The sequence below is a fragment of the Microcebus murinus genome, chromosome 6, assembly GCF_040939455.1.
Source record: "Microcebus murinus isolate Inina chromosome 6, M.murinus_Inina_mat1.0, whole genome shotgun sequence".
NCBI lineage: Eukaryota > Metazoa > Chordata > Mammalia > Primates > Cheirogaleidae > Microcebus > Microcebus murinus.
Genome location: NC_134109.1, coordinates 8,860,783 through 8,878,599, shown reverse-complemented (window position 1 = coordinate 8,878,599; position 17,817 = coordinate 8,860,783). Strand labels below are relative to the sequence as shown.

Sequence of the window (17,817 nt, the reverse complement as noted above, 5' to 3'; positions counted from 1 at the left end):
TTTAAGTCCTCCAACTTTTTTCATTTTCTTTAAGATTGTCTTTGCAATTCTTGGCTCTTAATTCACATGTAAATGTTGGAATCAGTTTATTAATTTCCACAAAAATACTTCTGGGATTTAGATTGAGATTGTATTGACTCTAGATCAATTTGGAAAGAACTGACATCTTTATAATATTCTCTTCTCTTCCATGATGATAGTATACTCCTTTATTTATTTAAATGTTCTTTCATTTATCTCAGTTGTATTTGTATTTTTCTATGTCTATAGAGATCATATACAATTTCCATGTCTAACTGCTTCTTACTCTACTTCTTTTGCATTGTCTGTGATTATCCAAACCATTTCCTTCATGTCATTTACTTGTCAGCTATGTCTGATCTGTTTTTGCTGTTTGTAATATATATGTGAAAGTTCCATAATGATTATTATTGTTTTCTATATTTAGCTATGCAGTTTCCTTGTTATCTCTTTGCTTTCCTTCCTAAAAATTGTTTATTCAATTTTTTAAATCAGTTTTTTTTAAGCCTCTGATGCATTTTATAAAATTTTCTTCTTTTTGGGAGGACTATATATTTTCTTTCAGTGATGGAGTCTTCAGCTATCTTTTGCATGTTATAAATATATATTTCATTTTCTCTTTCTGTCCTCTAGTATTCTAACTTTGTTGGCATGCTTTTTCTCTCAGTCCTGTTCATATTGAATGGGGATAGATTCTTACGGACTTAACCAGATTATTCTGTTTGTGAATCTTTGACCTTCCCATCTTATCAGAGTATTTTTTCTTTCCTCATAGTTTGGATTTGAGAGCTCAGTAGTGTTAATTCATTTTCTTTGCCTAAGGGTGCATATTTGGGGAGAATTAAATTTGAATTCATTAATTTGGGATATTGTTAGTCAATCCATAGTGAAAAAGAGACTTGGTTATAGCTGTGTCTTCTCTATGACTTTAGCTCTTTATATGTTTCTTATTTATCTTCTCTTTTGTCATCTGTTCTGGCAATTCCCTGTTTATTGTTGAAGATAGTCCTGAATGAGTTTGATTATTCTGCCCTCTTTCTCCAGGCTTCTTCCCAAGCAGGGAAGAAACGAAATCACAGGTCCTGCTTTTGGTGAGCCACTGTAGGAATATGGAGGGTTTCCTCTTTTCAAGGGGCCTTTTTTTTAGTGTATTATGGGGGTATAAGTGTTAAGGTTACGTATATTGCCCATGCCCCCCCTCAAGTCAGAGCCTCAAGCGTGATCATCCCCCAAATGTTGCACATCTCACTTGTTGTGTTTGTATATACCCATCTCCTTCTCCCCTCTTCCACCTGCTTGACACCCTATATGTCCACTGAGGTGTTGATCCGTTAATACCAGTTTGCTGGTGAGTACATGCGGTGCTTGTTTTTCGATTCTTGAGATACTTCACTTAGTAGAATGGGTTTCAGCTCTATCCAGGAAAATACAAGAGGTACGTGCTATATCACCATTATTTCTTAAAGCTGAATAGTACTCCATGGTATACCACATTAATAAAATATACCACATTTTATTAATCCACTCATGAATTGATGGGCACTTGGGTTGTTTCCATAGCTTTGCAATTGTAAGTTGTGCTGCTACAAACATTCAAGTGCAGGTGTCTTTTTCATAAAGTGACTTTTGATCTTTTGGGTAGATGCCCAGTAGTGGGATTGCTGGATCAAATGGTAGATCTACTTGTATCGCTTTGAGGTATCTCCATATTGTTTTCCACAGAGGTTGAACTAGTTTGCAGTCCCACCAGCAGTGTAGGAGTGTTCCTCTCTCTCCGCATCCATGCCAGCATTTGTTGTTTGGGGACTTTTTGATAAAGGCCATTCTCACTGGAGTTAAGTGATATCTCATTGTGGTTTTGATTTGCATTTCCCTGATGATTAGAGATGTTGAACATTTTTTCATATGTTTGTTGGCCTTTATTCTGTCGTCTTTTGAGAAGTTTCTGTTCATGTCTTTTGCCCATTTTTTGATAGGGTTATTTGATTTTTTTCTTGCTGATTTTCCTGAGTTCTAAATAGATTCCAGTTATCGGCCCTTTATCGGGTGTGTAGCTTGCAAAAATTTTCTCCCATTCTGTGGGTAGTCTGTTTGCTCTCTTGACAGTTTCTTTGGCTGTGCAGAACCTTTTTAATTTGATCAGATCCCATTTATTTATTTTTGTTGCTGCTATGATTGCCTTTGGGGTCGTCTTCATAAATTCTTTGCCTAGGCCAATGTCTAGAAGAGTATTTCCAACATTTTCCTCTAGAATTCTAATAGTTTCACACCTAAGGTTCAAGTCTGTTTAAGGCTTTTTTCCCCCAAGCTTCCTTAATTATATCTTCTAAATTGGGGATTATTGTTTAAAAATTTCAGAATAGTGTTCATTCACATTCTTGAGGTGTCTTGACAAACTATTTTGGGTCATCACTTTTCAAAGGTTATAGTGTAAAGCTGTGCCACTTCTGTTTGCTGCTCAAGTATTTCTTGATTGTTATTTCGGGTTCATTTCTTCAAATTTTAGGTGGGGAGGGGAGTTGTGAAGTCTTATCCCCAAAATGTCTCCACTCTTATTTTTTTTTAACACATTTTAACTTGTTAGTATATGTGAACATTTAGTGTTAATCAGGATTTATATCCTTTTTTAATAAGAGTAAACTGAGCATGTTTTTACTTTTATCCTCTCAACCCCTCACAAACCATTATCTCCCTGGAGATTTTAGTTTTAGTTTTTTTGTGTGTATTAATATAATATGTATCATTAGTTGTTTAGAGTTAATCATGAGTCTGATATTTTTGTTATCCATATCCTTTTTCTCAGATTCATTTTTCAGAGTATATGCTCAAATAATTTAAAGAGACCATCCGAATGGTAAGCTTTCAAATCTTGGAAAGTCCAAAAATGTCCATATTTTGCTCTAGTTGAAAAGTAAGGTGGCTATATAGAGAGTTTTTCATTAAAGATATTGCTTTGTTGTCTTCTAGCATCCAGTTTTCCTGACTTGTTTTTTGTTAGATTTCTATTTTTTTTCCACTTTTGAATTGTCTTGCTTTTCTTTTTATCGTGGCTTTCTGAATTTCACCATAATAAGTGTCTGTGTGTCTTGTTTTTAAACCTTATTTACTTGGTGGACCCTTTTTACTAAAGACTTAATACCTATTTTTAACTCTTGAAAAATTTATCTTCTTATGTATGTATTTCCTTTTGTGTCATCTCTCTTCTCATTCTCTGGAACTCCTACTGCCTGAATCTGGGAGCTCTTGGACTCTAGCTTCTATTCTCCTTATCTCCTAACTCTTCCACCAAAATTTTTTTTTTCTGTCTTTAACACTGTTCTGGGTAGATCTGTGGGCTTCCTCTACCTCACTTATTTCATCTGTTCTGTTTTTCAGTCATGTTTTAAGGGTAGTGATTATTTTCTTTATATGGTACCATATTATTTGATTGGTGTGATACCCTCTTAAGTCTCTTTGAGAATAGTAATTTTAACTTTTTATATTAGCTCTTTTTGCATAGGGATTAGTTCTGTTTGAGTTCAGTGTCTTTCTCCTTTGGTTCTGTGATTTTCCTTAGATTTTGTTATCTAAGGAATATCTTTATTATCAATTCATATTTTTTGTTGTTGACTAATTTTAATACTACATTCCTCAGCCCCGAGTAGAATGCCTCTTTTCCTGTTAGTTTAGTGTAGGAAACTAACACTAAATATAGATGTAGTACTCTATATTCTTTCAGGACTTTTAAATTATTTTTTAAATACTTTGCAGCATCCATGTGTGATATATCTGTTCACAAATGAAACTAAAACTCAAAAGAGGCTAGGTGACTTGTCCAGGGCCATGCCACTATTATTATTATGCATTTACATAGCATTTTTTCTCAGAGAAACTGAAAGTACTTAAACATCTAGTCGTTTAAGGCATAAAATATTAAATATAATTAAGGCATAACTAGCCACCCATTTGCCTTTCCCCATAAATTGTCCTTGAAACATCTTAACTTTACTAAAAGTTTTTGACATTAATGGTGCAAGTCATAGAGCCCCCAGAGGAAACCATGAATGAAGGACTATCATACTGATTTTAGTATAGAAAAGAATATACTGATATGTTAGTTTTCTAGACCTTAGTTCATTGGATCTCTAGAAACATCTTTCAGCTTAAGTGACTATAGGTTTGCTTATGTTGAAGTTTCATGATCTTTGTGATAGAATGATGTTAGAATCATGAAAGGTCATTGTTACCAACAAGTTGGAAATTGGATTTACTGTTTTCTTTTTAAGAGATTTGTATTTATATTTATTCATTTACTATACATATATATACACACCCATACACAGTATTCATATACTATACATCACTCTTTTTTATTTTTTTTTTATTTTAGCGTATTATGGGGGTACAAGTGTTAAGGTTACATATTACTGTTTTCAAAAGTGCCACTGGGAAATCTTTCTATGTTGTGATTGCTATTGTATGAGATTTTGATGAGAGTAAGTCATTATGCGTGTAGTACCCTTACAGATCATGTGATCAAGGTTTAATTTGTTTCTGAGCTCCTCTGTTCATTACCTGAATGTTTTTTCTAGTGAATAACTAACAATAGGGATCCTATCTTCCTCTAGTTTCTCAGTAGGCCAAACTGAAGGACAGGACATACATATGCTTCAAAAAAAAGCAAGTAGACAAATTATGCCTATTTTGTGAAGGCAGTGCTTTTGCTAAGAAATGTATTGTCCATGGAACAGTCAATCCTGATAGCCAATCAGATAAAACTGAGGTTTTTTTCATTTATTTATTCTGACAGTATCTACCATTTTTTGGCACACTTCACATGAATTAGTAATTTTTGGTGTACCATTTTCAGATAATTACAGTAAAATCTTAACTTAATTCCTCATAGTATTATAAGAGTGGATGGTTTGAACTAATGAACATAGATATTCTAAACTTTGTTAGCCTTGTACTTAAACATTTTCTTTTGTTAAACTCTTTCCCCCAGACCTACTAATAATTAGCAAAATTGTTTGAATTGTACTTCCTTTTCCTACCTATATAGTAGATAACTAGGTGTTCACAGAGAGAGATCTAAATTTAAACAAATAAGCAACAACAACAAAAAACAAAATTAAGGGTTGACTATCTAGTCATATGTGTGTTAAATTTACATATGGATTAATACTTCATGGAATTAAATTCCATATAAGTGGGATTACATTGGACACTTGTTTAAGAATACTCATTTATGGAATGCTGAAAGGATTTCTTGTAGGGCTTACATCAAGACAAATAGTTATAGAAATTGAATGTGTGTGTTTAATGTTATAAAAGCTGAAATTACTTTTTTGCTTTAATCTATTTTATAGTGTCTGTTTTTTAGCTTGAGAATGAAGCCTGTAACAGTGCCAGGCACACAGTAGATGCTTAGTAAGTACGTGGTGGTGATCATCACCTCTGTTCAGATGGAGGTCAATGCTATTGTGGAAGGAAATTGCAATATTCATTATTCTTATTACAGTCTTCATCACTGAAACTCATTTGAAATAGTAAATCACTTTAATGCATTCTAGCGGAATATTTTTAGATAATTCTTCAAATTCATCTGTTCCTTTTTAAGTCACTTATTTCCTAACCTTCTTCTCATCTTTTCATTTCTTCTCCTTCTAATTATATCCGACCTTTTCCTGCATTTTCTTAAAACATATCTATAATTACTTAATGTCCATTCAAATATCATATAGTTTTTGAGGGACTTGGGGTAAGATATGAAATCATCTCTTTATTACAAATAGTAGTTGAATAGTTGCTCTATAGGTGCCTATCTATAAATATTTATGTGTAAAATACTGTGCTAAGTTCATCAAGGGTTAGAAAAATAAAGAAAACCATAGTCCTTGCCCTCAGTTAGCATACATAGTAGGAGAGAAATAGAGAGGGGCATGGAAATAGTCTACATGAAGCACACCAATATGTGCGCTATAACTCTTCAGAAAAATATGCATTAAAGTAGTAATACAGCACCTATAAATTGCTGCTTCATACTAAAAAGTCACATAGGGAGGCAGCATAGTTCTGTGGAAAAGTAATTGTAATACAGAGAAAGAGCTCTGAGTTCCAGTCCTTTTAATACCACCAGCCAAGAAACACTGAGCAAATTCTCTTTGGCTTTCTTCTGTCCTCACCTTTAGTTTTTGCTGTCTATATAGTGGATCTTAACTAAATCTACTACTTTTATAAATATTGTTGTGTAGTATATGTGTTTGCTTTACTTTCATGGAAAATGTGTCCTATCTTTTTTTTATGTTACTACTGAGTAACTGATATTCTATTTTTAGTTGCTATTAAGGAATGTAATAGTAATTTGTAAATTGTGTACATTTGCATAGTGACTTTAAGTGGTCTTAAATAAATAAGATTAACTGATTAGTGCAGTCACATTTTGTATTTTGAGTCCTTTGTTCTTGGACCCATGTGCAATACCAGACATTCTAAAACTTTAGGCTGCATATTCTAAGTTTCTAAAATAAACATGTATAACTTTTATAATAAGGGATGGGGAAAACCCCAACATAGTCTCAGTACTCATCTTCTCTGGATACAGCCACGAATCTGGCTTTTCTTAGAGGCTGTTGAAAGCATCTAGCAGTGATCTTTTGATGTTTTATTTAGGAAGCAAAGAATTGCTCTTTGCTTTTTGCCTCTGAACATTTTATTTTCTTTTTCATTGAAACAGCTTTAAGTCTATGACTGGGATCCAGTCAGTGTTTATACCATTAGTAAATTACCAGTCCAAATGCATCTAGCCTTTTTGTCTTCCTGTTTGTTTCTAAATTGGAAGTGAGAAGCTGCTAATAACCTAAATTTCAGACTAGCGTATCTGGACATTTCAAAAATGTGTAATACATACATTAATGCCCTTTGGAATAAATGGAATTTTTTGAATATCTTTTAGCTGTGCTGAATTAAAAGAAAACCCTATTCTAAGTTTATTTATAAGTTATTCTGTATGTCGTACAATATTTTGGTTTCATTTATAAACACAAAGGTACCTGTGAGACTTGGTATAGAATATGACAAAATCAGAGATTAGCATAGTCACTTTGTGAAGCTGTTTTTCTGTTCAGAGGGAACCAAAATATGCACTATTTGAAGCCTAAGGATGTTGCAAATAACAAAATGAAGCATTTGGAAATATTCAGAAGGAAGAAGCTGGTAGCAAATTGTTTGGAATTTTACTTATTGCCTTATAAAATGGATAATATACTTAGAAACTCTTAAACTTGAAGGGTTTGTGTTTTGTTTTGTTTTTTAATTGGTGGTCTGTAAACCACTGGCCCTTTCTATCCAAACTACATACATTATCAGAAAAGTTGGGCAGGAGGTACCTGGCTGAAGTGTGGATTAATGCAATTCAGTGCTTTACCTAATGCATCCGCTTAAAGCACAGGTGTTTCTTTTGTTGGTTGAATACTGTCTGATTTTCATTCCTATGTAATTTACCTGCATGGAGATTAAGAAAGCTCCTTTCTTATTAAATAAGCTTGAAAATAAGATGAATGCACTAGGTTCTTGGGTAGAATGTATTGGATAGCTAGCTCCCTTTATAATGAGCATTTAAAAATCTGCCCTCTAAAAACTGGAAAATGTATTCTCTCCTGTATGGAAAACAATATAGTACTGAAATATTCCTCCTTAATTTTGGTCTGAACGAACAAAAGTGTCTGTGTTTATTCCTGCCTAATGCATCACAAATCTGCTGACATGCTAACCTTGGAGTCTTGGCTGGCGTTAATCAGGCCTGTGCACCGGCAGGAAAGATGTACCTAATGCACTCCATCAGTGCAGTTTGCATATGGAAGTTCTCACAGGGGAGCTGCCCTGTGCCAGCTGAGGGTTACCTGCCCACTGCAGTTATTGTATGTAATTATCGAACCAATCTGTTCAGCCCAGCAGGGTTTAGATGGTAATCATGAAGCAACACTTTGGAAAAGAAAGATGTAAGGCACTCTTCCCTTCTCTCATCAGTTATATGAAGTTATAGCCACTCTTAGAGCTATTTTTGAGAAACAGTACCTCCATATATAAATCTGCTAAATGAATGCCTTTTAAAGTTTCTGAAGGTTTAGTCACGTTTTTATTTTTATGTATGTGAAGCATTTTCTTTAAGAACATGGTAGGTATCTCCAAGTTCTAATCTTTACATAGCCACCTTAAGAATGTTTTTGAAACAGTGGGATTAATCGTAATACATATGTAATAGCAGTTCTGACCATTTGGAGATTTTAAGATAATATGGCTTGAGTAGAGTTCAGCTTTCCCATGTAGTTCTCTTTGGAACAGAACCCATGGTTGCCATTAGGACAAAGAATAGTGTGCTGTCAGCAGGTATTATCCTCTTTCCTAGCTGTATACAAAATGGCCTGCAGCAAGGAACATGCTCAGATGAAGTTTAACTTATTAATTGTTAGAATATATAAATGAGGACATTCTTTTACTTTGTGAATCTGTGAAATTTGGGACATATCAGATGGTTTTCTAAATAATGCAAATTTATTTTAGGCAACCTACAGAAACTTTGAATTAAAATTTGGATTTTAACCCAGTTAAGTTTAAAACTACATGGGGATAAAGTTATGAAAAATACAAAAAGTCTTATATTTATTACTAATGTTCTTCTAATTATACTTATATGTAGAGATGTTAAGGAATTTTAAAACTTTACACAGGACTGGATATGTTAGAAAATGTTGTAGTATTAGAAAGTAATAAAATGAACTTGAGCGAATATTTGGGAAGAATGGATAATTACAGAATATAGGCACTAACTCCTAAATAACACTCCACTAGAAAAATAGGAAAGGCCTGAGAAAATGGTGGGAAATTCAAATGGTTTTGGGGATTTTAGGGGTGCTTTGTATTTTTAAGGCAATTCATTTTCAGTAAGGCTTATGGCCCTCGTAAACTTTTAATAAAAAGGTATGCCAAAAGAGAAACATTTATTAGAAGTTTGCCATTATTGATTGATGAATAGAATTTTACCACCAGTGTACAACCAGTTATATAATAAACAGGGTGAGGCTATATTTTTCCATTTATCAAGTAGATTATTCTCTTCCCAGTACTCCCACCCACATTGTAAGTATCATTGGTCTGAGTGAGTGGTGGGAGATAGCAAGTTTGTAAAACACTTTATTTTAAAAAAGAGCTTCTTTTATTAGTAGTAGTAGTAGTAGTATTTTATTTTATTTTTTTATGTTTTTAGTAGAGACTGGGCCTCACTCTTGCTAGGGCTGGTCTTGCACTCCTGAGCTCAAGCAGTCCTCCTGCCTCGGCCTCTGAGAGTACTAGGATCACCGGCGTGAGCCACTGCGCCTGGCCTAAAAGAGAGTTTCTGTATGGTCAGTCATGATGGTTAAAACATATCTTTAAATGATGAACTACATAAAGCATGAAAAGTTAGAGGTAGATGCAGCAAATGTACCTACCATCCAGACTAACTGTATAATTGAAAGTTCTCTTACTCCCATTTTCTTCCATCTCTCATCCCTTCCCTTACTTAACCACTATCCTGAACTTATGGATATTCTTCTTATATGTTTTAACATAACTATACCTATGTACATTTATATATACCATGTGGTTAGTTTGTATATTTACTTATTTAACCATCAGACTACATCCCTGTTTCCCTCTCTCTCTCTTTCTTAAATTTTTATGTGTAAGAAGCGAAAGAAAGAAATTGAAGAAACCACAGAATCTAGTGTTGAAGATATGGAATGCTCAAATACACAGACAGAGGAGGCCATACAAACCCGTAAGTTGAATAGTTTTGCTTAACTTCTTCTTCCATAGATAGACACAAATTTCATTTCCTCCCACTAGATGAGGGGTTAACTATGAGGGGTCATAACATTGTGGTTTTATAAGAAAATATCATATAAGATCTTATATTTGTATAGTATGTATCACAGTGTCTTTTGTACACACATTATGTTATTTACTCTTCACAATAATCAGGAAGTTGGGACTGGGGAGGTAGCCTCATTTTGCAAATTTGGAGCCCAAGCCACTGAGTGTTTAAATGACAGAGCTGCCAGGCGTGGTGGTGCATGCCTGTAGTCTCAGCTGTTCAAGAGGCTGAGGTGGGAGGATTGATTGAGTCCAAGAGTTCACGTCCAGCCTGGGCACCATAGAGACGCCATCTCTAAAAGAAAAAACAAAACAAAGTAAATGATAGAGCTACTATGAAAAGATTAGAGGTAGAGACCAGAACTCTTAACTCTGAGGCCAGTGTCTTTTTCTTGCTCATGCTGATCTCACATGACTCTGGTATGATAGTGGATGTCAGGAGTCAGACATGAGCTTATAGCAACTGCCAAATTCCATTTGCCTGATTGTTCCCCATAAAGTCTGCCGACTCCTCTTTTCTCTGAACAAGTTAAGGGGCAAGGAATTAAAACTTTGACTTAATCACTTTCCAAAGCTCTTGAAGTGAAAAACCAAGTATGAAGTGTCTTATATGGCTTATAAACTGGGATTGATGGCACTTCCAATAATGGAGTAGTTTCAGAAATGACATTAGCAAAGGCAGCATCTAGAAAGGACAAAAGTAGGTTGGACTTTGGTATGTTTAATAAACTGCCAGTCAGTGTGTTCCAAGTTTTCTAAGGTATGATTTACTTGATTCAATGAGGAGAGATTCAGTGCGGTGCTGTCCACAATGCTTTTTTTTTTTTTCCTTAATAAAGATTTCTCTCTGGTCTGCCTTTTGTTTATTTACTGTTTTGTTGATCCTGAAATATTTTTTGATTTTTAATGGAAAAAGGCTTATTTTTGTTAAAAATTTTATTAAAGCATAAGTGCCCTATTGAGTAAGGCCAGTAATGTATTTTACCTTGGCTTTGACAGTGGCATTGATGCATATTTGTGGAAAGCAAGGTATTTGGCTTTTTTGAGAGAGAATCATCGTTGCCCTGATTTTATTAACATTTTCTTCATTACATATTGTGGGTAGGACATCCTTAGGTTTATCTGCTTTTACACAAAGAATACTTGTCTTACCTGAATAGGGAATATATAACTTCACTCTGGAGGCTAAAGGTTTTGAAGTAGTCCCTCTCTTTTTTTCTGCTGCCTTCTTCCATTCGCTACTGTCTTTTTCCCCTGCTCCCGTCTTGTTCATTTTGTTATTAGGAAGTGAGGAGTCCCAAGGAGCAATACATCGAAGCATGTCTCAGCCAGAGGCTAGCAGCAGCAGCTATGACAGTGAGTGGGAACAAAATTAAGGAGCATTTATAAAGATAGAGTAATATTCTTACTATTAAAAAAATCCTTTAAATTTTAAAACTGTCAATTTTAGTTTAGGAAAGGTCCTCCATCGTCCTAGTAAGGCTGATACCCATTAAGTCTAAGGCGAAGTCACAGCTGTGCATGGGGAAGACTCATGTCTCTCTTTACTGCCTGGATGTCATTTGTTACCTGAACTTTGCCTAATGAGCACCAGAGGTATTTGTTTTGATAGATAAATGGTTTCAAATTCTAATATAATTATGAAAATGTTTTTTTATACTTAAAATTTTAATATAAGGTCCCCTATTAATGGTTTTTCCCATGAGAAAATGTTAGTACTTTCCTTATTTTATTAATGACAAAAGAGAGTAGATTCATGGATAATTTAAGGAGACCAATTCAGATTTTTTTTGACATAACTTTTTAAGAATATAAATAATCAGAATCTCCCTTATTCATATAAACTCTGAAATGCTTTACTTAAATGCTGTTTATTTTCCCATTGCAATTTTTCCCCCTAAAGTACAAGGCTAGTTAAGGTATTTTACTATCAAAATATTCATAAATGAGAGATATATTACCTGAGATAGTAAAATGTTATTGCTTCCAGTAAAAAAGAAAAAGCCAAGGATTCCTATAAATGTATATTTTTGTATTCATCAGTTTAAAGTAACTTGAAGGAGATGAAATATTATTATATTTCAATTTTTTTAATTTTTAAGAAATATATAATACAGTTCAGGGAGCTCTGTATTTTAGGGCTTTAAGATTTTTTGTCATAAACGTGTTTCAAGAATGGTTACCTCTAACAGCAGCTTTAGAAATGTCAGTTTCTTCATTAACAATTTTATTTTCAAACACAATTTATGATTTACAATATGGTAAGAGATTTTTCTCACTGTGTGATCTTTCAGAATGCTATGCCTAGCAAAATGGGAGCAACTTTCCTTTAATATCTATTTAGACCATTTTAAAAACGTGTATAATTTTCTTGATACACCTAAACTCATTTTGAATAGTTGGGGGTCTATTGTGTAAGAACACATTCTGAAAGCTTTCAAAATGTGTATTGTGTAGGGTTTTCTCAAAGAAAGAGAGGGGGTGATGGGGTGGTTTTCAAGAAGAACAGAGGCCTCTAATCCTTTTATTTTTATGCAAGGCATAATTTTTACCAATTGAGAAAATTTGGTTATTTGCTGCAAGTAATTTTTCCCCCTCACAAAATGATAAGCCTTAAAAAACCATGCATGTCTGGCATTTCAAAACCATGCCAATATTTTCGAATTGTGCTAAAAATTAGTTAATATAGACATGATATTTATGGCTAGTATACTTAGTCCCTCCTGTTGATAAAATGAAGACTACTCTTGTTGGTGTTATTTTTGAATGTTTGAAGGACACTAAATAGCTATATTTAAATAGCATTATTCTCATTAAGGTCCTAAGTTGACATTTTACTCTTAAATTAAATATCATTGCTGCTTATCCCCTTGGATTTGGGACCATTCCCGAGGAATCTTTGGGGAAAGCATGACTAGTCAAGAAACAGATATTTTTAAGGGCACCATGCAAAGAAATTTCCCACTTGTTTTTTTTCTTCTGCGTGATAAAATCATAGGAGTATCCCAAACTTGTATATGTTATTTTTCAAACGTCAAATTATTAATATATACATTAGTCTTATGATTAGACCTTTTACCAGTACTAATGTGTTATGAAAATGGTTATATTTTGAAGAGACAAGAAGATAGATTTTTTTTCCTGCAACAATTAGAAGTGATTATTAGGGAAAATATTGATGCATGTAGCAAAGTCTCCAAGGTGCTTAGGACTGATTATATAATAAATTTCAGGTAGTGATAGCATTTTTAGTTGCAGCAAGAAACTTTAGATTGAAGAGGGGAAAGCAGCAATGGTATTTAAGAGTAAAATATCAAATTAGGACATTAATGAGAATAATGCTATTTTAATATAGCTCTGTTGTTGTTACTTTAATGTCTTTTGTAATGTTACAGTTTCAGAAATATACCGCAAGGGAGGTGTATTATAGTATTGATTATTGGCCTTGATTTTGTGATAGCTCATTATGCCAGTCTCATTATCACATTTTCAGTTTTGTGTGTAGAATTAATTTCAAAATTATTGAAATAAAAACCTCAAAATCTACCTTGGGATATTTTAATAGAAGGCCACATCACAAAAATTGGAGAAAAACCACAAAATTTTAAATCAATCATAGTTTATAGTTACGTATTATGAGTAGCAGGGAAAAAGGATATTCATATATATAAGTCTGAAGTTTGCTTTAATTGAACTGTATGACAATGAAATAGAAACTATAACTTGGAAAAATAAAAAGCGCTTTTTTAAACTGACTTTCCAGTTAATAAACCTTTAATCAGAAAACCTTTAGAGACTGTTTATTATTACACAATGTGTGGTAGAAATTTAGTGCCTAATTCAAAGAATGCTTTGTACTTTTCAGAAAAGAAATGTTGATCTCTTTTTTGTTTAGTTCGGTCATTGATTAGTTATGGGCATCTCACAGTCCCCCACTCTGGTGCCCCTGCTCGTTCCTGGCAGAGTGCAGCATGAGGCAGTGGGAAGGAAATGGCCACACCTCGCTTGCCAGCACTAGGCAGCTGGGATCAGGCATATCGGTCTGACTCTGCTGTGCTCAGAGTTGGAGGTGGAGTGGGGGTGGTGGTGGTTGAGGGGAAAAGCCTCCTTACTGAGTCAGAATTCTCATGCTCCCAATAGAGAATCTCTGATTTGTTCTTAAACCAAGAAGAGTTGGATGAGAATTGTCATAGAGACTTAGACCAGTTTCAGATGTGATGCTTTTCTAGGAGGCTACTAAGTTTGGATCTACATTATTCCTAGTGGAAAAGACTTTACATTTTAGAATAGCCTAGTGCTCTTCTGCCTGAAAAGTATAGTTAATAGACTGTAAAAAGAAACTCATTTAGAATAAAATTCCTTGCTTTTCTTATATGCATAACCTTGTTGCTTCTCCCAAGGAATAAATGCTTTTTATCGCCACAATTTATATTTGGTGTTAGTGTTTTAAATTTTACAGTAAAAATTTTGGGGAGAAATATTTTGTTATCACTGTAAATTAGATACATTTTAAAAATTTAAGAATTTTTATATGGCTAAAAAAGTAGGCTTTATTAGCATAATTTTTGACATTAAAAATTGACAAAATTTTCTAAGATTTTGCATGGTATATAATTGTACTTTTGTGTGCAAATTTCATAAGCTCTGCAAGCTTATCAGTCAGTTAGATTTTTAAATATTAACTGTATATAGGAATATTTCTGTTTTTTGTTCTTTTGCTTTTATAACTTACTGATTCATGATTACATTTCTTTGATTTTTTTTCAAGGTTCAAGAACCAGAAAGAGAGTCCAGAAGTAATTCAGATGCTGTGAATTTGAACTTTTCTTCCTTTTCATTTGATTTTTTTTCTCCTTTTCTGTTTAAAGTGTTTTATTTTCATGTGAGTCTTGTGGGGTGGGAATAGTAATTAAATACCAGTGTCTTCGGAAAACAAACTTTTTTATTAAAATACTTTGTACAATTTATTAAAGGCTAATTTATGAAATTTCATAATCTTCAGGTTATACTCTTTAAGCTACTTCAAGCTATGTTTGAGGTTTTGAAGGACATACAAGAAAAATTACTATGATACGTACTTTGCTAATTGTTGTACATTTCCCAGAATGGATAAAAATGTTTGACAGAGTCCTCACTTTTAAGGAAATCCAAAACTTAAAATAAAGATCTCATTTGCTTGATACAAATGCACAATTTGTTATGGTTATAAGGTTTGATTTGTATTGATTTTGTTCTATTCCATAAACATTTATTGAGCACCCGCTATATGAGACAGGTGGTACAAAGAAGGGAAATGAATATGAAAGAAAAAATGGAGTATGTATGTCTGTGAGAGAGAAAATGTACATATTTGAGAGTTAGATTACGTAAGAATTACATAAGTATGCAAGCTGTATGATAAGAAAACAGGTGATAAATTATCAAGCGGTGGCAAAGATTCTATAAAGACTGGCTTCTTTTAAGTAAGTCCTGTGAACTAGACATATATATGGCCTGTTCATTCCCAGGAGATTGTTTTTCTTGCAAGTTTTGTTTTTATGGCATATAATATTTGTACAGTAAACCAAGCACCTTAGAGTTTTAATGATGAGAAATTTTTAAGATGTGAAGTTTTTTTAGTTGCCTTAGGCACAGGAGCTTGGAATTTTAATATATTTATGAAAAGTTTCAAGATACATTCCTCAGAATTTACTTTGTCAGAGAAATTGGGATTGGAATATATTTTCTAGTAGCCAGCACACCTTACCATGTATAGCATGTACAATGTTTTTAGGTGTTACATGGACACAGATTTATTTACCTATTTAAGTATTTTAATATGTAGTCAAAATACAGCTAGTACATTAAACTAGTGATTAAATCTATAGTAGGTATTTCACTTTTTAAAAAGTTAGTTTGAAGAAAATATTAAGAAAATAATAAAGGGAGGATATTGGCTTACCAGACATTGTCAAGGTTGTACCAAGTCTGAGAAATGCTGAACCAACACAGACTAAAACTTTTGGCCTTCTGATGTGGATATTTAGTTGTTATGTGAAACATTTATCACTGTAATGGTCAGATACTGAAAAATGAGAAACACATATACAGATTTTCCTTTGAAGGTTAATCTTTTAATGCTTCCTGAAGTTCTAGAGTTATGTGTCTTTCTTATAGAATAGAGAATTAGATTTGGGGGAGACATTCCTCCAGCTTTTTGTAGAATGTGGGATTTTGGTACTCATTGGTGCTATGATCCCAAGTTTATTGGTAACACTTCAAGTTCTGTTTTAAACACATTGATGCTTAAAATAGGAAAAAATGTGTGTGATATGTTTTTGTGTATATGTCTTAGCCTTTTTTATCTTTCAAAACACAAAAACATAGCAAAACCTGTTGGTTAAATATTAAGAAAACAAATATTTCCTCACATATTGTTTCAAACAAGTGCTGGCATTTTCTTGAATGTTACTGTATTGGCAGGGCTACAGAAGTTAATAACAAACTACTAGCCACAGTGGCCAGTTTGATTCATCAGCTGTGTCCCTTGTTCTACTATTCTTTTGTTCTCTGCCTTGTACTATTTTTTCCTACTTCCTTTATTGTGGTTAAGCAATCTCCTTGCCATTCAGAGATGCATTTTTTTCTTGTCCCTTTCAGTTTTATATTTATTATTTTTATCTTGAAATGTTTTTCTTTTATTTTCAATCCCTGAATGGAGTGGATTTGCCTTCTCTCCTCTCCCTTCACCCTGCAGCTTCCATGTTCTAATGTGTTCTTGTCCCAGTTGTGTCCTGCCTTCCCTGCTGTTTTCCTAGGTCCTTAGTGAACTGAGCCTTTCCAGTCTGTTGTGGATCGGCACCTCTGCCAGGCTGTTATCCTTCATTCAACAGGATTTGTATATGTTCTACATTTTCTAGAAAGCAACTAATCTTCAGTAACTCACTAACTAAAACCTAAAGTAAAGTAGCTTCTAGGTGTTCTTCCATAGTGATCTCTTAAGACAAATCAAACACTAACAGGCCAGAGTTATAAACCACTGATTTTTTAAATTACTAAATTAAATGTGCATATAAGACCCAAAGTTACATAGTAATAAATTAGTGGTGGGAATATAAATTTATATGTATTTGTATGGATCTAGATATGTACAGTTGAGCATTGTATGCTTGTTCTTTAAAATTCTATTTTTAATGCTCTGTATTCTTCTGATTATCATCAAGGTATATTAATATATGGTCCTTGTAGAAAATTTAGGACATACAGAAAAATGTCAAGAGACAAACAAGCCATAATGCTACCACCCACAGGCAACCACTATTAATATTTTTACCCATTCTCTTCCAGTCATTTCTGTGTATTTTTATCTTTAAATAGTTATACTGTATGTAAAATCTTATAGTCTACTTTTTAAAGCTAACAAATACTTTTCATGTTATTACAGATACTATATGAACACAACTTTTATGTTTCCATGGTATCTTACAGATTTATGTTACTTTCATGACTGTTTCCCTAATATTGGACATTTAAGTTGTTTTCAATTTGGGGATATTATAAACAATGTTCTTAAGCAAAATTGGACAGAAATCTTTGTCAACATGTATGAATATTTTCCTAGATTTTCAAAAGGGAACCACTGGGTCAAAGATTATGAAATGGAAAGCTTTTGATGTGTATTACCAAATTGCTTTGCAAAAATCTATTTTAATATTTTCCCCAGTAAATCAGAGTACCCAACTTAAATTTTTGTCATCCTTGAGGGTTATAGACTGAATGTTCGTGTCCCACTCCCCAAAGTTCATATGTTGAGGCCTGACCCACAAGATGATGGTATTTGGAGGCGGGGCCTCTAGGGGGTGATTAGTGGAGCCCACATGAATGGGATAGTGCCTTTATAAGAAGAGACAGGAGAGAGATGATGTC

The 17,817-nt window shown here is 33.5% G+C and overlaps 1 protein-coding gene across 7 annotated transcripts in view; it reads left to right on the top strand.

Annotated features, from left to right (window-relative positions):
* Positions 1 to 15,098, top strand: part of VRK1 (VRK serine/threonine kinase 1) — an 85,095-nt gene extending 69,997 nt beyond the window's left edge. For 4 of the 7 annotated variants that reach the window (XM_012791064.2, XM_076003733.1, XM_076003729.1 and 1 more), the window contains exons 12-13: positions 9,727 to 9,817; positions 14,681 to 15,098. In XM_012791064.2, the coding sequence (XP_012646518.1) occupies positions 9,727 to 9,817; positions 14,681 to 14,712 (123 nt within the window). In that variant the 3' untranslated portion in view covers positions 14,713 to 15,098. Of the gene's footprint in view, positions 1 to 9,726; positions 9,818 to 11,196; positions 11,269 to 14,680 lie in introns of all 7 variants that reach the window. The other 3 variants (XM_076003734.1, XM_076003730.1, XM_076003735.1) reach the window with 2 other exon arrangements.
* Positions 15,099 to 17,817: the final 2,719 nt, after the last annotated feature.